The sequence below is a fragment of the Silurus aristotelis genome (assembly GCF_946808225.1).
Source record: "Silurus aristotelis genome assembly, chromosome: 17".
In the NCBI taxonomy this organism is placed as follows: domain Eukaryota; kingdom Metazoa; phylum Chordata; class Actinopteri; order Siluriformes; family Siluridae; genus Silurus; species Silurus aristotelis.
This window is the reverse complement of record NC_139590.1, coordinates 24,056,555-24,080,937: the sequence shown is the minus strand read 5'-3', so window position 1 is coordinate 24,080,937 and position 24,383 is coordinate 24,056,555. Positions and strand designations below refer to the sequence as shown.

The window sequence follows — 24,383 nt, the reverse complement described above, 5'->3', positions numbered from 1 at the left end:
GGATCCGTCTGCAAGTCGCAACAATCCGACATCGTTTATTATAATGGAAAGAAAAACTAAAAGAGAGATTTTTCAAGAAGATTTGTATTTATGAAATAAATCACAAGGCGAAGATGTGGCATCTGTCACGTGTAGGTGGGGGAAAAATGACAATAAGCCAAAGACTCGACTCTTAAGTAAGCTGAGTCGAATGATTTGACTCAGTGAAAGAAACTGGAATACCCACCTCTATTGTTAGGACAAAAAAAATACAATGAAGAAAAAAAAAAAAGACTGTTTTAGGTCATGTAGATGGAAAGAGAGAAGAGAAGAGGAGAAAGAAAGAAAGAAAGAAAGAAAGAAAGAGACAAGCAGATAGACAATATAGATGTACAGAAAGAGACAAACATATAAGAAGATATATAGAGATACAGACAAATAGAAGTAGACCAATAGTGCTGTTTGTATAGGCCTGAAATTAACACACAATATTTAGTCTCATTTTCTGTATTTCCACATCATTTTATTTTTTTTATAATTAGTTTCTAAACACAAATTCCTGAAATTAGTTTCGGGTGAATGTAGATCTGACAGAGTCACGTAAGAAGATGCAGGAATTATAGCAAAATAAATCCTACATCAATTAATGAATGCAGAAACAGAAAGTCTGATATTCTGCTACAGATAAAATAACACTTTATTAAAAGAAAGAAAGAAGATAAATTCCTGATTTCCACCAGACACTTTCCACATGACAGCTGGAGAGGTCTTTGAGGCCCATAAGAGGGCAAAGGTCACACAGGGAGTGTTAAAGCGCGCGCGCGCGCGCACACACACACACACTCCAAATAGGAGATTAAAAATGGTAATTGCTTTGTGAAGTCCTCGTGCCTGGACCGTGTCTGGATTACTGAAACAGGAGCATCTCATGGGACATGAGGGGACATCTGGAGCACTATTCTCAAACACACAAACATCTAGCGATGAGGTTCTAATGGATTCCATTTAAAAAGCGGAGCCTCGCTGCCTCATAATCATCGTGTTGATGAAATAGGAGTTTTTATATAATTCAATACTGTGGAAGTGGAAACTGTCTGCGCTCGCTGAGTTGAGGAGAACAGCAACAGAGCGCAGGAATGACAACTAAAAGCTTTTATTGGCGGCGGCACCACACACACACACACACACACACACACACACACACACACACACACACACACACACACACACACACACAGCCAAATGAAAATCTCTCACACACACTTTTTTGCGTCTGGTTTCTCTCAAGGTTTTCTTCCTCTTATTCTTACATTCTGTAAAGCTGCTTTGAGACAGTGTTTATTGTCGAGAGCTCTACAGAAAAAATACGAGTGTGTAAATGGCATTTAGAGGTAAATCAGTGTATGAACGAATGTCTCAGGTGAAGGCAACAGTATTGGTCACTTTGTTTCATTAGATACACATCAGCCTTATTATCACTATGGTCATTTATAAACTACTGAGAAACACGAGAATGTGTTTCTCTTCTACTTGTTAATTAGAACAGCTGACTGCTAAAACTGGCACCTTTTAAATATTTATAAAAATAACAAAAAGGCAAACGCATATCATTAATAATAAATCAATTATTTAGTAAATAAATCGATCAAGATTTTTGTAACGTATTAAGACAAAATATATTAATCAGTAGCGTCTGAGTGTCTGAGTAAGAAATACCAGACTGTTCAGTTCCTTATAGAATACAGACGCCGTCTGACTCAGGAAGGAAGAAAGTGGGCAGCGTGTGGGCAGGCTGGTCACGGGGGCACGGGGGGGGGTGTAGTTGAGCTCGGGAGTGTCTCAGGTGCGTTTTAATCAGTCTTTGTGCTCTTCTGCCTCCAGGGGTAAATGAGTTCTCCTACAAACAGCTTCTTAACCAAAGTGAGCCACGAGTCTCTGGACGAACAGCTGGACGTCTCGGTGCGGTAACACTGCAGCACCGAACTGCACTGCAGAGGGTTAATCTGTACACACACGTACACACACACACACACACACACATTAATTATAGATACAGATAGACAGAGAGATGGAGACAGAGAGAGAGAGATCTGTCTGTCTGTCTGTGTGTCCTAAACATCATCTATACCTGAGGTATATGCAGGTGAACATAAATATGAGTGAGGAGAATGAAAAACAGTGTGTAGGCCTTTTACCTCCATCAGCAGGTGAAGTGGAGCACCAGGTTCTTCATGCAGGACACAGAATTTTACTCCCTCTGAAACACACACGCAGACATGCAGTGTACTTTAGTTTCAGTTGATCAGGTGTGATGATGACGTGCAGGTGTTCACATGCTTCATATTTGTTGTGCAGGTGTGTAGATAAATGTGCAGGTATATAAATGTTGCATAGATGTTGTGCAGGTGTGTAGAGCTAGTGTGTAGATGTTGTGCAGGTGTGTAGATGTTGCGTAGATGTTGTGCAGGTGTATAGATGTTGTGCAGGTGTGTAGATGTTGCGTAGATGTTAGCGAGACCCACCGGCCAGTCTGTATGGCCTGCAGATGCGCAGCCCCAGGGCGAACAGGGGGAAGGAGTTAATAAAGTCTACACTGAGGTGGATCAGACCCTGGAACGTCACCACCACCAGCCTCAGCTACAAACACATCAAAGCAACAACAGCACTCATAAGACCACTGACTCCACCACCATCAGAGCTTCATGAATGAAACACACATTTCCTCCTGCATCAATGGCTTTCACTCACCAGAGTAAAGACCAGGTAATAAAGTGCGGTGGTGGGGAGCAGAAACAACAGGATGGTGAAGAGCAAAGTCCCAAGAAACAACTGCAGAATAATAATAAATAAAAACACAGATTAAAAGATAAAAGTGGTCCGACACACAGAACATCCATGTGTGGTATCAGTGTGAGTTCCACCTGAAGCTTCAATAAACAAAAATGGAAATAAAACGAATAGTCCATCATCCTTCACACTTGGACCGGGTGCATGATACCTGGTCAAGGTCGTAAGAGCAGGAGTCCACGCGCTGTCGCAGGACGTTCCACTTCTTCCCACGGAAAAGCCTCCAGAGAGACGACAGGCCGTAGATCTTCAGACAGTAGAGCCTGCAGGGAGACAGACGGCTTGTGTTGTGTCCATCCAAAACAAGTGGGGTCTTTAAAATGCTGAACAGAATGTTGAAGGATCACGATATCGTGTTTCTGGAAGAACGTGTAAAATCTATATACTGTTCAATATAAACAACACCTGAGCATTGGTCTCTGCTTCTTTTTGAACATATCATTCCAAAATTTTGTCCCTATTTGCTTTAATAACCTCCACTCTTCTGGGAAGATGTTTCTCCAGATTTTGTGGAGATATGTGCTTACTCAGCCACAAGGACGTGTGTTAGTAAAGTCAGGTAGTGATGTAGGTGAGTTGACGAGCCCTGTCCTTGTTCTACAGCAGGAGATCTATCTACTATTAAAAGCAGATCTTCATGGAGATCTTTATAAATCTTTATCTACAGGGGTTCCTGTCATGCAGGAACATGTTTGGGTCTATTAGCTCAAGTGAAGGCGAAGTTTTATGCTACGGCATCCAAAGACGTCCTGTGTTTCTCCAGCTTTGTGGTAACACTTTGAAGAAGAACCACATATGGCTGGAAAAGTCAGGGTGTCCCAATACTTTTGTCCATATAGTATATACTTTAATGTTAAAAAACAAACAAACAAACAAACAACTAAAAACAGATGCTGCCCTCTGCTGGTAAAATAACAAAATGAAAATAAGAATCACTGTGAATCCTTTATAATAGAATAAAAATAGAGGGCTAGAATGTGTAATCAACCTGCGCGCGCGCGCACACACACACACACACACACACACACACACACACACACACACACAAGCGCACACACACGCACACACACGCACACACGCGCACACAAGCGCGCACACACACACACACACACACACACACACACACACAAGCGCACACACACACACAAACACACAAGCGCACACACACACACACACACACACAAGCGCACACACACACACACACACACACACACAAGCGCACACACAAGCGCACACACAAGCGCACACACAAGCGCACACACACACAAGCGCACACAAGCGCACACACACAAGCGCACACAAGCGCACACACACACACACAAGCGCACACACACACACACACACACACACAAGCGCACACACACACACACACACACACACTTCGGCCTGTGAATACCATTAACAATCAGAGACAGGAGACATAGTGTCTTCCTATACCATCTCCTTCTATATGACATGATGTTATGATGACAGGTTACGCAGACATGGTGATGGCGGTCCTTACCGAGCTCCGTACACGTAAAAACAGTAGATGTGGAAGGTCAGAAGCGCTACAATGTCCGACAGCACAGAAAGGGCAAAGGTCAAACCCAGGCAGGCAGAGAGTCCGACGTACCACAGGATCATTTCAATGAAGGGAGACATCAGACGGATGTAACCTGAGGATGCAAAAAAAAAATTAATAAACAGCAGAAATAAATGACTGAACATGAGATCAGACTGCAGTGTGAAATTCTAATGAAATGAAATCTTTTTCGCCTCATGCTCTATCCAGTAACACAGTAACACTTTACACTGAAAGAGCGGATTAAGTTTTTTAGTGAAACGATGGCCATCACTCACTGATCCACAGATGGATGTGGTAAAGGAAAAATTTCCCCAGGACCTCATCTAGAGCGCGATTCATCTTCAGTCCAGCGGGGGCACCCATGAGCCACTCCAGCAGGTTCTGCAGCTCCTTGGCTACATGCTGGAAAACAAACACAACAGCGTTCTCTGTTTCTGTTCCACACAGCATCATGTTTATATTATCTCTAGAGTTCATTCAGAGCTGCAGGAGAACCTGTACATTCTGCTCTTAATAACATTGGACGTATGATGAGTAATAACGTTACACACGCTGAATTATACAGAGTGTAGGACATTAGTGTTCATTTAATGTAACTGGTACATATGTGAGGGTTGGGTGGAGGCCACACCTCCTTCTTTGTAAGCGTTAGGTTAGTAGGCCACACCCTCTTCGCTTTGAGTGACAGGTTAAGAGGCCACACCTCTTAACAGCGTAAAACACCACACCTGTCCTTCATTGTAAGAAAATATGTAGAGGTCACACCTCCTTCAATATGAATGAGGGACAAATAGGCCACACCCCCTTGACCATGACCCAAAGTTAAACAGGCCACAAGGCTTTCACACTGACTGGCAGGTGATCTGATACACTACACCGCAGTCAATAAACCCAGTCGTGTATCATGAAGGCAGGATTTCTGATTGCGGTGTAAACCCTCAGGTGTACAGGTGTGTCACCATGCAGTATACTTTGTGTAAGTGTGTGTGTAAACAGTACTCACATCAGCAGCCGGTACTAAAGTGTTAGCGAGGTAGCTGATACGGTTCTCCCTGTAGAGCCACGAGATCAGCAGCAGTCCCAGAGCTGTGTCCACAAAGAAGGACACGAAAATGTTCGCTTTTCTGCAAAGAGAAAAATAAAACACACACCACACTGCTGCAAACTCGTCCTCCTCCGATTAGACTCAAATAATAAACATCACACACGGGCTTCAGTCTCGTACCTCATGAACTCCATGTGCGTCGTGGCCTTGCTGGTTGAGAAGACGGTTTGGAATTGCTCCGTCCTGTATCCTACCTGAACGCAGGTGGACAACTTGCTCGAAATGAAGCGCACCGGCCAAATATTCAGCACCCTACAAATAAAAACCGGGTCAACCTTCGTAACATACTTTTTATTTTATTATGATTTTAAAAGCATTTATTTCGCCTCCTAAAGCTGGATTAGTTTATGTTCTGAACTGTACAGAAAAATTAACGTCACTTTTCAAAAGATTTATCGCGTATTGAAACGGCGTGATTACTATCATGATGATGTTATTTCATATTTATTGCTACTGAAATCAAAACATTTACTTCTTTATGCATATGGTTAGTGGGTGAATGTAATAAATAATAATGACTGTCGTAATGACTGGGAGCCCGGAAAAACTATCCTTAGGGATTTTTGTTGATAGTCGATAGTTCCTGGGTTCAACTATCGGTGCCTCGAAACACTTTTAATAGCTAACAGACATTAAACGAGTAAAAATGTTAAAAAAAAAATATGTCTCTGGCATTGTTCAAAGGGCCGTCCCAAATGTGGGGGCCGTAGTTTGGGGACCCCTGATGTAGTGTACAGTTAATCTGTGGTGTATTCTTATATATTGTCAATTATAACATCTACACTGCTGCTCCACACACACACACACACACACACACACACACACACACACACACACTGTAGATCCACTAATCCCGACTCACCTGAAGCTGCACAGCCATTTCCACCAGCGCACCAGTAAGGTGAGGAGCATGCAGATGGGGACGGACGCTTGTTTGATCAGTTCCACCAGGATGCTCGCCTCCCTGCCGTCCGACTGCCAGTGGGTCAACTTCAGCGGCCCGTCATCATATTTGTCGAAGAGGAAGAGCGGCTCGCTCTGGGAAACGGTGTGAAAAACGGCACGCAGCTCCGAAGACTTCACATCAGCACCGTTCTCTTGGACAGGATGAAGCTGCGAGAGCATAACCTTCCTCTGATCGTAATGAACGAAGATGGTTTCGTGTTCCTCGTCTCCGGCCGCGTGTCCGTTTTTATGCACCACCTCGCAAGCGAAGCCTCTCTTGCCAGGCTCGCGGCTCAGCTGCAGCCAGCGAGAGTGAGAGAAGATGGTACTGAGGTCTTTCAAGAACTCGTCCATGTCTTTCTGGCTGTCCTTGGAGAAGCTCCACGAGCCCAGAACGGTCAGATCCACCTGAGTCTGACTGTGCAGCTCGCTCAGGTACTTCTTCACCTGGCCAGGTATAAAAGGGTAGTGAATGACGGCGAGCACCACGGCCGAGTCCTGGCCCGGGATCCAGCGTCCCACGAGAAGACCGCTGTCGGCCATGTTGCAGCATCGTGGGAAGAAGATCTTCAACACCATGACTGCACTTTACTGAAAATGTATCTCAAAACAAAACCTGTCAATGAAACACAGTCAGTTTAGAGAATTCTCAAGTGCATGAGTGAATAAAGTGAAACTATTTACACCTGGGCATCAGTTAAAACCTGCAGCTCAGAGGTTTCATTAGTAAGCTGCTGATTTGGATGTTAATACCGTGAAATCGTACAAAGTATCGTAAAGTATCGTTTTAAAAAAATAACATCACACCACTAATTAAGGAGATTTTTTTTTTTGTTGTTTATTTAATTACAATAAATTTTGCTTTAAAGACAAATGACCTCTTTGTGTCCTTCACATACTGGATCCTGCAACCGTTTCTATAGAAACCACACGCCTCCGGAAAACCGTCCTGGATTTTGACAGTTGACTTTCTAATATACTACAATTATCCAACATTTACATTCTCAAATCTCACATTCACACACAAATATCTATCACAATAAAGAGTTTAATAATGTAACAATCTTATTTATCTGGCATGCTAACTAGCGAGCTAACTTTCTATCAGTTCACTCGACAACAGCTACACATGCTAGCTACGATACGATGTAATACAGAGAAGGTAGAAAAGCTGCGTCCCAAATATATCTCAATTCTCTCTAGTGCGCACTAGAGCTAGGGCGGAAAATATATCACTCATACCCTACATAGTAAACCTACTTAGAAAACGGAGATATTTTGAGTTACAACCCAAAGCTTTTTATTTAGAGAGTGTCCCTTTGAAAAACCGACGGAAGAAACAATAGATGTCAAAACCTTAGTTCCGGAAAAGTTTGGATGGGATTTAATGTGGAATAAATGTGAATTAAAAACAAAATTAACAAAATACAATACTGCGCAAAAGTTTGGAAATGAAAAAATACTTTATTATTATTATTATTATTATTATTATTATTATTATTATTATTATTATTATTATTATTATTAATATTATGTTGTCATAATGAAGCTGTCTACTTTCATCACCAAAATTATAATATAATTTACATAAAATTAGGAATTTCTTCATAATGAGAAAAAACCATTTGCTTTTAAAGCTGAGACGATTTTGGATAAAAGAACAGCAAAATAATGATCTGGATTGAAATTTTAGTTCAAATAATTCACAGAAAAAAATCCCAATCAAGCATTAATTGTTTCTAGATTTACTTGCACACAGTTTTTGAAGGAACTCAGCAGGTAGGTTGTTCCAAACCTCTTGGAGAACCAAGCACAGATCTTCTGTTGATGATGGCTCTTCAAATCCTATGTTCTCTTGTAATCCCAGATGGACTCGATGATGTTAAGGCCAAAACTTTTACTTCCAGCCGTCATGTTGATTTGATTTGGATTTCTCTCTTTTGTTTCATTTTGCTTTCTTTATTGTTCATTGAAAGCATTTTCACTTTACGGCATTTTTTTCACACCTGAATAAAACTTTTGCACAAAACTGTACGTTTCAGCTAAAACCTCGAAATGAATTTTCACTTCGAATCATTTCCGCTGTTCTTTTATATTTCACATCAGCTTTACATGTAAATGTTTCCTTCTCATTCTAAAGAAATTCCTTAATTCATATTTTAATATTGAAGTGGGAGAAGTAAAATACACTTCATTATGACCTACAAAATATAACTTTTAATACACAATGTACAATTTATCATCTAAAACGCATTAAAATGCTGATTATATAATAATAATAATAATAATAATAATAATAATAATAATAATTTCATAGTATTTTTTTATTAATTAAAATATTTTATAAAATATATTAAATAACAACTTACTTGTGTTCAGTCAAGTCTCCAGCAGTTACTCTCTGCTCAAAGAAAGTTAAATGACACTGCAGAAAGAAAAACCCGCTCTTTTCCATTTACAAAAAAAACAAAAAACAAGAACAAACAGAAAAAGCGTTTATTTTCAGTGATAAGACCTGCAGGAGATAAGAGTGGAGACTCCACACACACGTGGTTTGTAGAATGGACAGTTGTGTTTGGGTGTGTACACATATCTCTCAGTGTGGAGGTTAACAAAAGATAAAAACTTATTCACAGTTATATGGAAACAATGGCAAAACAGTGTATGGATTACTCTGTCTAATTATTCATTAATTATAACCGTTAAATACAAGTAATTCTGACACTGATGATAATCCCAGTAGATTATTATAATTATTATAATAAGATCAGATAAAATGTAGAATTAGAGATATATTGTGAACTCTTTGGCTTTATCTTTAGTGTAAATTTTAATGTATATTTTAATATTTAACGTCTTTTCAACCAATCAAATTAAAAAGGGGAACATTTCCACTGGATACAAATATAAGGAGAAATGCGTCAATATGACCAGTAGATGGCGCTGAAAAACAGGATTTGTGAGACTTTGGTTGAATCTTTAAAATAATAAGCAATTATTCATATGGCAGATGTGTGTCTCTTGCGCTACCATTTGCCCCATTCTCACTTGCCCTATACCTCATTCTCAATCCGGTCTCATTATATTTATTAATCATGTATAATTACTCCATGATCTGAGCCGGTATTTATTCACTACTTGCACTTTTTATTTACATTTATGCTATTTCTCAGCTGTCCTTATCCAGAGCGACCTACATTCATCTCATTCATACAATTGAGCACTTATGGAGATAAGGGCCACACTCAGGGGCCCAGGACTGGCAGAATGGTGTGGCTGAGATTAGGATTTGAACTCATGACTTTCAGATCTAAGTCCAATACCTTAACCACTAATTCCCCATCCTCCTTTTTATACAATATATTATCCTTTCTATGTACACACGTGTGTGTGTGTGTGTGTGTGTGTGTGTGTGTATTATAAAATCTGTTGAATCTGATCAACTCCAATCGAATATTGGTATTTTAGGTTGCAAACTTAAATATTAGAATAGAATAGAATAGAATAGAATAGAATAGAATAGAATAGAATAGAATAGAATAGAATAATTCTGTGGAAAGACGCAATAAAGCAAATCTTCACTGAATCTCAGCAAAGTGGTGAATCTGTCAACAAGGATCATTACCACACATCAGGAAATGTCCACAGAGGAACAAGTGAACATTGCGTTAAAAAAAATATATATATATTCATATTAATAACTTATCGACGTGTGATTTTTATTTGGACCCTTCTGTGGTTCTTCTGGGTTCCAAGGAGCACATTTGTAAGTTAAGAAACATAAAATCATCCAGGAAACTGTGAAGAAATCCTTGGTGGATCGTTTGGACTTGCATAATAAAAAGCCATGACTACATCATTTCACATCATATCATTTCGTGTGTGTGTGTGTGTGTGTGTTTGTGTGTGTGTGTGTGCGCGTGTGTGTGTGTTTACTCCTTGTTTTATCTAACAGGGAAAAAAGCGAGAGAACCTGAAGGTCATGTATTGAACGTTAAATCCTGTAACACTGCTGTTTGTAGTAAAAACCAGGAAGAGGGTTCCAGAAAATGGTTCCTTCGAGTAAAGCCACAGTATGAGGAAATGAGCTGGAGAAGAAATCAGAATAGAAAATGCTGAGAGAAATGTGCAGGAAATTATTTATTACATGTGATCGAGAATTCTGGATGGCGATTGGTCGGAAGGTGATGATCAGTTTTCCAAGGCAGCAGCTCACACAAGCGGAATCGAAACATTTCTCCTCAAAAGCGTTGGTGTTCCGTGAAGAAGGGATGTTTAAACACAAAGGGAAGGAGTCTCTAGTGACATTTGTATAGTGGTAAGATTAGAATTTACCAGTAATAAGAACAATAAGATGAAGGAGAAGAAAAAGGAAGACACACTGTGGGAGGAGAAGGAAAAAGAAAAACTCCAGACTGTTTACAGCTGCTATAAAGTCATTCATTGTAACTACTACAAACTATAAAAAAATCTGAAAAGTCATAGTTTAATTGTAATTGTTGGCTCACTGCTGAGGTGCGAGAGGACAGAAGACACTGAGGGACACTGAAGAAGACAACTTCAGGCAGTGGTAACAGTGACTCTGCTTTATCACGCCATCAGTGTTCGCTACTTCGCCAGGGCTTAATGAGAAAATATAAGCCGTCATGTAAACAAGAAGTTCTCGGTAAAATGTATGAAATGTCACAGCACAATCATCCCAACTTCCTGTCTCTCAGTGTGTCTACAAAGTTTCAGAACATCGAGGGTCATGAGCTGATGTGTTTTTATTGGTGACTAGCAGAAGTGGTCATGTGGCTTAGAGACACACTTCCTGTATTTCCTGTAACGTCCCTGTAATAGGACTGTTTCGTCTCGTCTCTTTAAATTCCTGGAAAGACATTTATTTACACAAACACCTGAATTTCTCTGAACCCTTCTTCCTGTTGTGCTTTTAGAAAGACAGAGAGAGAGAGAAGGGGGAGAGAGAGAGAGAGAGACAGAGAGAGACGGGGGGTTGGGGGAAGAGGTTTGTGTGGGAGATTTGTTTATAAGCCTGAATGTTCTCATTATGGAAAGAGAACAATTATATAAATGATCATTAACCTGATATTAAGTCTTCTCACTCAGTCTCTATTCTCAGACGTTTCTCTCTCAATCACTTCTCTCAGTCTCCTTTCTCAGATTGCTTCCACAGACTGCTCGTTTGGTCTCCTCTCTCAGGCTTTTCAGTTATTCTTCCTCTCTGACGTCTCACCCAGTCTCTTCTCTCAGACTTCTCACCCAGTCTCTTCTTTTAGACTTCTTACCCAGTCTCTTCTTTTAGACTTCTCACCCAGTTTCTTCTCTCAGACTTCTCACCCAGTCTCTTCTCTCAGACTTCTTCCAGTCTCTTCTCTCTGACTTCCCTCAGTCTCTTCTATCAGACTTCTTCCAGTCTCTTCTCTCAGACTTCCCTCAGTCTCTTCTCTCTCTTACTTCCTGCAGTCTCTTCTCTCAGACTTCTCTCAGTCTCTTCTCTCAGACTTCTCTCAGTCTCTTCTCTCAGACTTCTCCCAGTCTCTTCTCTCAGACTTCTTCCAGTCTCTTCTCTCAGACTTCCCTCAGTCTCTTCTCTCTGACTTCCTGCAGTCTCTTCTCTCAGACTTCTCTCAGTCTCTTCTCTCAGACTTCTCTCAGTCTTCTCTCAGACTTCTCCCAGTCTCTTCTCTCAGTCCCCATTCTCAGATTCCTTTTACAGACTGCTCTCTCAGCCTCCTCTCTCAGACATCTCTCTTAGTGTCTTCTCACAGTTTTCTCTTACAGTCTCCACTCTCAGTTTCCTTTCTCAGACTTCTCTCTCTGTCTCCTCTCTCAACTCACTCTCTCAGATTGCTCTTTGAACTTCTCTCCAGGTCTCCTTTCTCAGTTTCCTTTTTTCAGACTTTCTTTCTCAGTTTTTTTTCTCAGACTTTTCTTCAGATTTCTCACTCAATCTTCTTTCTCAGAATTCGCTCTCAGTCTCCTCTCCGGTTTATCTCTCAGACGCCTCACTCAGTCTCCTCTCTCTCTCAGTCTACTCAACCCTTTTCGAAGTCACTCTTTAAAAGAGCGTAATCTTCCTGAGTGCTTTTCCTCTGTAGAACAGTAAAGAGTTCACTAAACGCTCTGTGACCTGAACAAAGATTCTATGAATAAACTGCAATCCCGTCTTTTCCTATAAGAAACAGCTCTAAATACTTCACAAGGTTTGTTTTAAAGATCTTCAGTAGATCCTGATGGAATCCAACACACTGGTAAGAGACTTAATGGATTTATTTGCATTGTGATCAGCGTTTTCTGTAATTTAACTGGAGTGAGTCGCTTCGTAAAGCGATCGTGAGCTGGTAAAATAGCGCCAGCTGGTGTTTGCAGGCTGTAACATAATAAACTTAAGCAACCAATTAAAGACATAATTTAATTTGGTGATGTATTTGTTTACTGCTTCAGAGATCCGATTCCTTGTGTTTATTGTATTGCATAACATTTACGTTTATGGCACTTGGCAGACGTTTATTCATTTAATACATCTAAGCAGCTATGGAATTAAGGGCCTTGCTCAGGGGCCCCGTGTTGCTGGAATTTTAACTAATGACCTTCAGATCCAAAGTTCAACTCCTTAACCACTGAGCGCCCACTTTTATTACACCCCCCCCCCCTATTTATTTAATAGTATTTTGTCTATAAATTGTTCTGATTTATAGATCAGTTTTAAAACAGATGAACACTTTCCCACTTGAAGGCCAAAAAGAGACAAACTTCTGCACTCTTCTCTCAGATGAGCATTTCAAGATGGATTACATGATACGTGATATTAACTCAAACTTTTTTCGATTATCGCACCTTGATTTAATTATGTTAATTACACTTATATTTATAATAATTTATAGTTACTAGAAATAAAACGTAAAAGCAGCACAGTAGGAGAGTGATTTTGGAGAAGGAACACTTTTTGTGAAAGTGATAGAAAATTAGTTTCAAGGCATCGAGTCGACTTAAAAGAAACAGCAGACTGAGGTCGAGTTGTAAAAGTCACCTAAACAGCCGTTTGTCATTCCAATGTCATTACTGGGTTGCTGAGTGGGGAGAAGTTCGAGATAAGAAAGCAGTGACGTGGCTTTTATGGTTTGAGTTGTAGGTAGGTCATGTGACTTGTGGGAATTTTGTCGAATATGAAAGTGAGTGAAGACACAGACGGAGAACTGAATCCAGTTCTTATCACTGCATTCTAACCTACACATCCTTCTGTGGTGTGTTTATAAAGTTCCCCGAATGTCTTTAGGCAATTTCTTGAAAACTGGACAGAGGGCATGAACGCATGAACACTTATACAGTGATGTTTTGCTCAGTTGCAGGATTCACCAAAATCAAAGTTGGCCACTGGTTTTAAATGTAGTTTTACAGCAATAGTTAGTTGATGGATTGTAGGAAATAAAAATAATACTCTCGTTATATATATATATATATATTTAAAAAAAGGTTTTTCCAACAATAAAAGTCCATAATGGCGGACAATCGAAATGAGTGTTTTATTTTTAACTTAATTTCAGACATGATATTTGTTATTACGTATAAACGTGCGCAGTGATCATGTAAGCCGGGTTACTGTGCTGTGTATATACTACGTGGACATGCTTGTGTGGAGAACATAAACACTGTCCAGAACGTGTCCAGAAATGAAACTAAGATCTGTTCTCATCGAGGCATGTTTAGGGACTGTGTGGTGACATGACACTGTGATCTGCACACGACCCCCTGCACATTCCTGCATTCTCTCTCAGAAGGTATTAAACAGGTAATAAATCCCTTATGAGCCCCTTCGACTACTGACACTGATTATAAGAATAATGGAATAGAATAATAATAGAATAATGGAAGGGGCTTTGAGGGGAACCTGACAGGAACAGGAATGACTGCGCTGTTAGTTTATACGAAAGAGCAGCATCTGCTGGCAGGCTGGAGAACTCCAAGGTCACTTTCACTTTCACTTTCCTGTAAAACAACTGTGAAATTGTAAGAGATACACACACACCACACACAGTGCATGAATATAAATACACATGCACACACACATTTTTACACAGTGACCTAATAACCTTGTTTAATTACGTATTTGGGTCAATATGCTCCTATATAAGGTTTATATAAGAACTTTTTACTGGGATTTTCACTGGACTGGATAATCATAATCATAATCATAATAATAATAATAATAATAATAATAATAATAATAATGCGAAAAATAAGAAAGTATTAGTAGAAAGCGTAGTTGAAGAACATCTCCAAACTTGTGTTCTTTACGGACAAAACAATCCTGTAACCTGAAAGGTGATATTATATCATAGCAAACGTTCTATCTTCTAAACCTTAGCGAGAAAATACCTCAAAAATTATACTTTCTAATTAGACAAAATTCAATGTTTTAACTGCAGAATGCATTTGATTACAAACATCTGCACACGTCTACTAAGATGCAAAACAAAAGTATTCAGTGTTATAATGCACAAAATCACAAAAATCCCAATTTCCCCAAAAGAACCCATTTGCTTAGAAGTGAACCTCAAGCTCAGAGGAACTGCAGTTACTCATGCGCTACTTGTCGTGATATAATCTCATCTGCCAGATGTGAAATAGGAAAAAAAAAAAAAAGAAATGGTCCGTCCCACCGTGCGGTAAACATGAGCATTTCTGAGAAACTCTTACAGAAATGAAAGTTTGCTGTATGCAGTAGAGCAGCTTGACTCAAACTGACTGGAGATGTATATGTGTGTGTGTGTGTGTGTGTGTGTGTGTGTGTGTGCTGGTTGTGCTGGTGTGTATGGCATTTCAGTTTCACAATGAAATCATTGTTAGGAGCAGCTGTCCAAGAGAACAATCTTCACGCAGATACACGTCCTTATGCACACCTTGAGGCTCGTCTCACTGCGTGCCTCACCAAGTCGATAATTAACCCCGTGTGTAACTCTACCCTGTTTGGGTGGAGGCGTTTTTCAACGCATTATATATATATATATAGACCAGACATCTCTGTAGTCGTTGCAGCACGTTTAGGTGTTATAATGCAACAGTCTGGCAACATGGCACAGTGTAAACTGCACCAACATCTGCACTGATACGATCATAGGATCAAGTGTGTGCACACTCCATACGTGCACACACACACACACACACACACACACACACACACACACACACACACACACAAACAGAAACATACACTATACATCCAAAAGTATGTGCTTGTAGAACTTCATGTGTTTGCTGGAGCTCCACTCTTCTGCTTTGCAGCATGGCTGTGAGGATTCATGTTCATTCTGATACAAGAAGCTCTGTGCAGGACACTCAAGTTCTTCCACACTAAACTTTAAAAAACATCAGGAGCTTGGGTTGTGTACAGAGGTGTTATGCTTGTTTTGGGCCTTGACGTGTTTTTGTAATACTGTAGTGTACAAAGAGGATGTAATGATATGGATGTCAGGGTGCACATACTTATGGGTATATAAAGAATGGACCTAAATATATATATACACACACACACACACACACATACATACATCCATGCATACATCACACACACATACACACACATTTATGCATGCAGAAATACATAATATGTTATTCTTTTTTTTTTCTGGATGTTACCTCTAGCTTTCTGTACACACACACACACACACACACGCACGCACGCACAAGTACATAGCATGCTGTTTTTTTCCCTGTTCTAGCTTTACACACACACGCGCGCGCGCACACACACATTTATGCATGCATAAATACATAGAATATTTATTTTTATTTTCTGCATGCTTACCTGTCCTACCTATCACCACACACACACACACACACACACACACACACACTTGGTACCCTCGGTCGTCACGGTAACCAGAGCTCGCGTGTTGACACACAGTGTGTGGTGCACTGCGGTTTGAAGAACCCTCACGATTTCAGAGAAGAGCTTAAAGCTAAAGCGAAAGCAAACTTTCCGGGAAATGCAGTGTGTGTGTGTGTGTGTGTGTGTGTGTGTGTGTGTGTGTGTGTGTGTGTGAGGGAGGGAGGGAGGGAGGGAGGTCTGGAAGGAGGGCGGGTTTGAAGCTCATGTCTCTATAAAAACACCAGACTGCGCCGGGCCTGAGCTTGATTCATGTGATGAACATTGAGGAGCAGAGCGGAGCTCAGGCTTCGTGTCAATGGAATTAATTGAGCGCGGTGTGGAGTTTATTCCCTGCCCGAACAGACGCCATGTTTGCCCGCTGTCCTGCTCTTTGTTCCACGCAGTGCTGAACGGTAAGACGCTCCACTGGATCCTTCTATTCATTTACTTTTAATTTCACTCCCAAATTCCTGCTCTTCCACCCGCCTGTACAGATCTAATGAAAGCCGCGTGTGTGTGTGTGTGTGTGTGTGTGTGTGTGTCTCGAATCTGCACCCAGTCTCTTGTCTAATCTGGTCTAATCTCTCTGTAAACTCTAATCCGAGTTAATAGTTTACTGAGTATTAAAAGGGGTCGAGTTTCACAGCAGGGTTTTTTTTCTATTTACTGGGAATACAGCATGTTCTCCTGCAAGTTCCCGGAAAACCCTTTGGGGAGCTCCTCCTGGAATTTCACGAAACCTAAACCTCAGAAACGTCAATACTTACACCTCAAGTGTTCTCTTTCACGGTTTTTTCTTCTGATGATTGACTTTTCTAACTCTGGTTCTTTTACCGAACTGTAAACCCAGGAGTTGAAACGTTAGATCCTTGTGAGATGTTCCGACAGCAAACTTTATTTCTGGTCATGCCCTTTTGTGTTCATTCTGACATGAACTTCAGGTCAGATGGTCACTGGACAGAATGTTCTATTAGTCTTACAGTGTATAAAAAAAAGGCAATTAAACATGAGAATTAGAGAGTTGAGGATGCTGGAGACATGTCTAGAGGGAAACCATAAATTTTGGAAGAAGATGAAGTTGTATTTTAGTGTAATTATAATTCCCGACCTTTAGCAAGCATCTGAACCACAGGGATGTTCCATATCTCATATCTTCAGTTTCATGATGGTCATATTCTGAAGCTCAGAAATGTCATTGGATCCAAATCAGATCCTTTCCATTTCCAGTGTAATGAGGAACTCATGCAGAACATATGAAACCTAAGGAAACAGAAACTAAGCGCTCAGATATGTAAATTATTCAAATATATACAAAAATGCGTATCCATGATGCTGATTCATGTCTGATTTTCCGTCTTTGGAAGTGTATAACGTTTGTTCTCTCTTCTCTTTTTTCCGCCCATCAGACCTCATGATCCTCGCCTAAATGACCTTTATGACCCTACACTATGGAAGACCGCGCCAGGAGCTGGTCTTCCCTGTAGGATGGTAGCGCACGGCGCCGTGGAAGACACGTCAGGCACTTCAGCGGACCGCCGAGCCCCGCCCCCGCGCCCCGAAAACCGTACGCACTTCCGCTCGTTCAAGAGCGAGAGCGACTTCAAGGCCATCGTCGAGACCACGTTGATGCTGGAGGAAAGTGGATTCTACTGGGGGCCCATGACAGTCGAAGAGGCCCACCACAAGCTCAGGAAGGAACCCGTGGGAACGTTCCTGATCCGGGACAGTCAACAGAAGGACGTTTTCTTTACGCTAAGTTACAGAGCTTTGATGGGTCCCAACAGCATTCGGATAAACTTCCAGAACTCGTGCTTCAGTCTCACGGGGAGCAAGGAGACGTTCAAGAATCTCTTCCACCTGCTGGAACACTACTCCAGCACGGGAAAGAAGACCCTGCAGCGGCCGTACAGGAAGCAGCGCATACGATCGCTGCAGGAACTCTGCCGCAAACGGATTATCGAAACATCTGGAGCGCAGGCTATCGATGAACTTCCGGTCAATCCCGTCGTCAAAGACTTCCTCCGCTCTTTTCCGTATCGGCTCTGAAGGCTCGGACGCATTAAAGCACCGCTGTGGGATTATGCTGGTCATACTTGACGGCTGCAAACAGGCACTTTGTAGCACATTTTGGAAAGACTTGAACGAGTTCAAAGTTTACATCGCGGTTGAATGTTTACACTATCATGCAGAGAGTCCCGGGGCTTCCTGTGATTTTATTTTTGCTATGCAAAAAGCTATATTTCTTTATCAGTATTTTTATAAAAGTAATAAATGTATTTTTAAACAATTAAAAAAAACAAATCTGGCACTTTTTTCTTGGGTTTATCCATCACCGGGGGTGGGGAAAGGGGGGGGGGGTGTTGGAGCGTTTCCCCTGGCTTCATACAAAGTCATTGGGAATCGTACTTTCACTTTACAGCTTCTGGAAGATCTTTTAGGATCGCGGCCAGGGATTTCAGGAAGCTTTTATTCTTCCCAAAAGAAACACTAAAACTTTCATGTTTTTATAGAGACTAACAGATTATCTGTTCAATCTCGAGGGTTAGGTCTTGTGTGGATTTGAGTTAAATACATTTCAGAACACCACGAGGGGTTCCACGGCTGAACCTTTCATTATATTAACATCTCAAGTGAATTACATCTGTATTCCAATCCCTTCCTAATAATTTCGCCGCTCAGATGAAAGTAGATCTGGCGCTTCCTAAGAATGGGGAAATGTTCTCTGTGGCTTTTTTTTTTTTTTTTTTTTTTTTTTAACCAACCTTGTCATCTAGATTACGTCTCTCGATGTACCTGAATGTTCCTGAAATGACACGTGCTAGACTGACTCATTCGGGTAGAAGCAGGGTTGGGGGCGGAGCTACGATGACCGTAAACTCTTCATGGTTTAGAGACACATTTACAAGAAACAGAGGGCGGGCGGAGCCTGTTAAGGAACACACACACACACACACACACACACACACACACACCACACTACACAAATATACACACAGTGTGAATAAATTGCTTTACTCAGAATGTGAGTAAGATTGAGATAAGGCTTTGTGTCTTGGGTGTTGCTGTACCGTAAACTGTAGAGGAGCACTGGGAATAGCGCCTGACGCAGGAGGAACTGATTTCTTTTGCTGAGATACGTTTGACTTGCACATAAAGCAGGGTTTGGAAAGCAAAAAAATATATAGTAATAATCTACAGAAAAATCTTTTGTACTAAAGGTTTCCCTAAAAGAAATATACTTTTTATTTATATATAGAATTTAATAAAATTTGACAATTTACAGCTTGTAGAAAATAAAAATAAAAAAATGACAGAATTTTAAAATAAATATTTTAAGTTTTTGGGTTATACAACATTTTTAACAAGGTTTATAATAAATATTTATTAAATCTTTTATATATATAATTTTTTTTAATTATCAAATTTTTTTTATACTTGTTCTAGATTTTTTTCGAGCTATTTTACCCTCTCGTTTCCTCCCAAACCATTCTGCCTTTCACAACTCAACCCTTCACATCATTTTCCATGCATAATCCTGATTTATTTTCTAAAACAAAGTCTCGAGATGGTCTCACATACAGCTTCTTCACAGAATGACACTGTTAGAATTTCTTGTGACTCATGAATGGGTTCTTGAAAGCTTCCTGCTGCTTCTTCTTTTTTTTCTTTTTCTTTTTCTTTTTTTTTGAATCACCACACTATCTTGAAAGCGTAAGTGCTTACTGAGAAGCACCCCGGGGTGAAACCAAGTGTGGTGGCCCATGACGGAAATCAGCTCTCGAGAACAAAGCAGCTGTGAGTTATCTTTTTCGAATCTTTCAGGGTCTGGATGGGTCTCTTCTGAAGAAAAGAATGTGAGAGTTCTAGTGAAAGATTTTTAGGCGAAGAGCAGCTTCAGATGAAAGGATGCGCTCGACCGGGTTTTAATTTAACACTCGTCGGATTTTATTTCTGAGTATAATCAGATAAAAACGTGGAACTCGGCTAATCTCGAAGCTGCAGATACTCGCAAGCTTTTCTGCAGATGCCACGAAAAAATAAATAAAAAAATCAGGTCAAGTAGAGTTAATGGAATTAAATGAAGAATGTTTAAGAAGAACAGCTTGTTATAATATGCAAAATTCTGTGTTGGATAGAAATGTGTTCAACACACAGATTTTCCAGTGAGACATTACGAGGACGAATACAAGACACAGTTGATGTAAGAAAAAAACCCTACGTTTTGTTTCATTGAATTTGAAAACAAAATCTAAGCTGAATTTGTATCTTATCTTCAGTCCCAAGTTGGACATTTTGTGTGTGTGTGTGTGTGTGTGTGTGTGTGTGTGTGTGTGTGTGTGTGCGCTAGATGCATCACTCTACCTGCTCAGTGTGAAGAAAATACATGAAAGTGCAAAATCACTTCCAGGAAAGGAGACCACTGTGTTTCCCTGAACAACCTTCAACACACAATACATTCTTACACACACACACTCACACTCTCACACACACACAAACACACACACACACACACACACACACACACACACACACATCAGGGAACTGTTATGCAGCTGATGATCACCTGATTATCTAATAAACGATCAAATCTATTTGACACGAACATGTCAAAACACACACTGAGCTCACAAGCACAACTAGCGCTGCTGCGTGCTGAATTCTGATTGGTCAGAAGGTCTTGACTGTTTTTTTTTTTTTATCATGGCAGCTACACAAGCTACACATCACAGGGTTTTATATCTGGTTTCTTTTGTAACAGCTTGTTCGCAGGTCCTGGTACGGAGGACGCTAATAACAAACAGGGTTGAAGCGGTGAACGTGATGTTTATGTAGCGTTTATGGAAGAAGTCTCCAGTGTCAGGGGTTGAAGCTGTACAGGATTTTCCGTCTGTTTGTAGCTGCTATAACATAAGTGATGAAAAAATGGAGAAAGAATCATATAAGAAGCGTTTATAACCCTGCTACGAAGCTTCATTCTCACGCAACACAGAGTTTGTTCAGAGCTTTATGATCTCTAGGTGTCACCTATGTTGGATACTACAGAAAACGTTTCTGGTACACACACACACACACACACACACACACACACACACACACACACACTATAAATAACAATATATAAAAGAGCACTTCTGTGGAATGTTCATCGTGCTCTATAGGAACTTTTTAACAGTCAGTTCAAACTCAGCATGAAGTTTAAATAGCTGTATTTTCCACACACACACACACACACACACACACACACACACACACACACACACACACACACACACACAGAGCCCTAGTTGACTCACACTTTGATACTGTAACCTCTTTTCTCCATTTGCACAAAACCACAACTGAAGACCCCTCGGGATTAGTACTTTTCACGTAACTATATTTCACACCATAGGGGTGAATTCCAGGAAGGTAACACATGCCACCATCTTCCTGTTTCATTTTGCCCGCAAGAAAAGAGGTTTATTCCTTTCATCAACATGCACACAAAAGAAGCCCTACAGCAGGAGTTCAGAAGGTTCTCAGGTTCTCAGGCACATCGTGTTCCCCTCGCGCTCTCGTCCAGGACTGAACGCGGTTACATCCTTTTCTAAACGATGACGACGTGACGATGCTTCACAGCTTCGGTCTGCTCAGCACCTGGTTTGCACACTTTTTCACAGCATCACTTTACCGAACATGACGCACTGATATCATTTTGAACACTTTGATCTGAGCATCTGAGGCCTGAAACAGGAAGTGGCAAGAAGAAGTTGTTGTTTTTAGTAACGTGTAAACGGTTACAACGAGGGGTTAAACATCTGCTAATAGAAAGTAGCAGATCAGATCGATCAGTGGTGCTTGGAATCTGATACAGGCCCTTTTTAATCTCTGACCACGACCCCAAAAACACACATGAAGAAGTCTGGACTTTCTTACAAATGTCTTACTGATGTTTATGGCACTTGAACTCACAATCTTCAAAAATGGTGCCAGTTTATTAGGATAAGGCACGACGTAATCTGTCCATTTACACACGTGTCATTATGGGGAAGGATCTTCATGTGTATCAAATCTGAATTGGATGCAGATGAGAGGTGAGCTTTTATAAAGCACTGTTAGATCTGGTTTTCCTGGTCGGACAGCTACAACAGCATTTCTGAAAGGAAATTCAGGACTGTTGTAATTCTCCCTGGAAGACTGCATCATCAACCAATGAGCTAAAACCCTGGCAGAAGTCAAAGTCTACAAAGTCTTAAATCATCTGTTCACTGGCAAAAAAAAAAAAAAAAAAAAAGACAGCGAACAGGAACGTTGTTAATGGAAGATCATCACAAAGGAAGTAACTGAAAAAAAAACAACAACTGGAGCATGTTTCTTCCTTAAAACCGCTGTTGCACTATACGTAAATGATCTGTGGACAAATGAGACAAAAGAAGAAAGATCTCGACGGCGTATGGAGCATGTCGGCTCAGTCCAGGGTTTGGACGCCTTGCAGTCACTGATAGAAGTCCAGCAAGACATTTTACAAAAGAAAAAGTTCTGACCATAACCACATTAATATTCTACAGCACCATCTAAACACCTGAAGGGCTTCTCGAGGAACACGACCCAAAAACGTGGCCTAACAGAGTTTTGTCTCAGTTGGATGAACAGCTTGAGGAAATTCGTGTTGCTGCTAAAACAAGGATCTATTCAATTCATAGGTTTACTTCCTTTTTACAGCCTGTGCTTAAGAAATGCTACCTTGTGTGTGTGTGTGTGTGTGTGTGTGTGTTATTTAGGTTGTTTGATGATATGTAATTGTGTAAATTATAACCCATGCGTGAACCTGCGTAAGTGGCACCTGCACGCACAGAAAAATGATCACGTCTATAAGAGTTAGAGTTTGTTGTTGTTGTTTTTTTTGTTTACTGTAAACGTGTCGGAAATGTATGTAACACGCACATATACAATTCAGACACAAATACTGAAGCACCCGACTTTTGTCCCGTACACAATTGTGTCGTACGTCTTTCGATGCATGAAACTTTCCCTCCGAGACCCGAACCTGTTCCAGCATGACACTAATCCAGCTCCATGAAGATACACGAGTTGGAGTGGGAGATCTCCTGCTAACGAGCTCTGACCTTACCCCTATCAAAACACCTCCATGACACAAAGCCAGCACCATGAACATGTGCTTTACATGGGTTTGGAGTGGAAGATCTCCTACTACAGATCTCTATAACTGATGAACAGCTTTGGGAAGAATGTTTCATGCTGACTGCACCCTCAGGCCTCCTCACTACATCAGTACCTGACTTTAATATCAGCCTTGTGCCCGAACGAAATCCCACATGAATCTCCACAAAATCTAGAGGAACATCTTCCCAGGAGAGTGGAGCTGATTATAAGAGCAAATGGGGACTCAGAGTAGTTTAAATGATAATTCCAGGTTTACTGGAGAACCTTTACTGGGGGGGAGAAAAGAACACCTCCAGTAAAGTTTGTTGGTGTAACAATGGACGTAACGGACATGATTTTGTCCCGAGACACTTTCGCATACCTTTCGCTCCACACTCAAGACGTGACGAAAAGAACACAACGCTCACGAGAAATCGCAGGGTAAAGAAACACGGAGCCTCGGAGGGTCACGCAAACAACAGTCGCGTCCAACACGAGCCTCTTTTTCATCGTCAGCATGGCGTGTTGTTTGTGTTACGGACCGGAGATTACAATCTCACAACAGAGAAGAAGGTTCATGGGAATGTCACGGCGTTCACGTGTCCAGTCTGAACACACTTCTTCAGGTTTAGATTCGGTTTTGCTGCTGCAAATCACAAGTTTTATGTATTTAAATTCCCTCGATTGAATTTGTTGTTGTTTTTAAATCTAAATCGTTTCCAATCCCAGGAGGAAAAAAAAAAAGGTTTATTCAGCATCAGCAAAAGGAGTCTCAAGTGTGTGGGGATTTTGTACATCTTCAGGACGCTTTCTCAGTAATCTTGCTCTTATTCCAGAAAGAGAATAACGAGAAGCTGATGAGTCTTTGAAACTGCTAGAATGTAAGTGAGAACAGGAACTAGAGGTTGTTCTATCGACATTCTGCA

The 24,383-nt window shown here is 40.8% G+C and overlaps 2 protein-coding genes and 1 long non-coding RNA gene across 5 annotated transcripts; 2 read left to right on the top strand and 1 right to left on the bottom strand.

The window, feature by feature from the left end:
• Window positions 1-9: 9 nt before the first annotated feature.
• pigq (phosphatidylinositol glycan anchor biosynthesis, class Q) lies at window positions 10-9,010 on the bottom strand. 3 transcript variants are annotated; one of them, XM_083566524.1, is made up of 11 exons: window positions 8,813-9,010; window positions 6,361-7,059; window positions 5,619-5,750; window positions 5,397-5,517; window positions 4,669-4,795; window positions 4,331-4,484; window positions 2,978-3,089; window positions 2,728-2,808; window positions 2,502-2,616; window positions 2,175-2,236; window positions 10-1,982 (listed from the first exon to the last, which is right to left on the bottom strand). In XM_083566524.1, exons 2-11 carry the CDS (start codon window positions 7,020-7,022, stop codon window positions 1,830-1,832), a joined length of 1,719 nt encoding a protein of 572 aa, XP_083422650.1. In that variant the 5' UTR covers window positions 7,023-7,059; window positions 8,813-9,010; the 3' UTR covers window positions 10-1,829. The 3 variants fall into 3 exon arrangements, with proteins under 3 accessions (XP_083422650.1, XP_083422651.1, XP_083422649.1); XM_083566525.1 differs by having other exon boundaries at window positions 8,809-8,850; XM_083566523.1 differs by lacking the exon at window positions 8,813-9,010 and adding an exon at window positions 7,322-7,761.
• Window positions 1,788-5,100, top strand: LOC310740127. Its single transcript, XR_014537578.1, has 3 exons — window positions 1,788-3,763; window positions 4,236-4,918; window positions 4,974-5,100. It is a non-coding gene; the product is annotated as an uncharacterized lncRNA (long non-coding RNA).
• Window positions 9,011-16,573: 7,563 nt separating the features above from the next.
• Window positions 16,574-18,615, top strand: socs1a (suppressor of cytokine signaling 1a). The gene is made up of 2 exons (XM_083565636.1): window positions 16,574-16,727; window positions 17,721-18,615. The coding sequence occupies exon 2, from the start codon at window positions 17,800-17,802 to the stop codon at window positions 18,358-18,360; it is 561 nt and encodes a 186-aa protein (XP_083421762.1). The 5' UTR covers window positions 16,574-16,727; window positions 17,721-17,799; the 3' UTR covers window positions 18,361-18,615.
• Window positions 18,616-24,383: the final 5,768 nt, after the last annotated feature.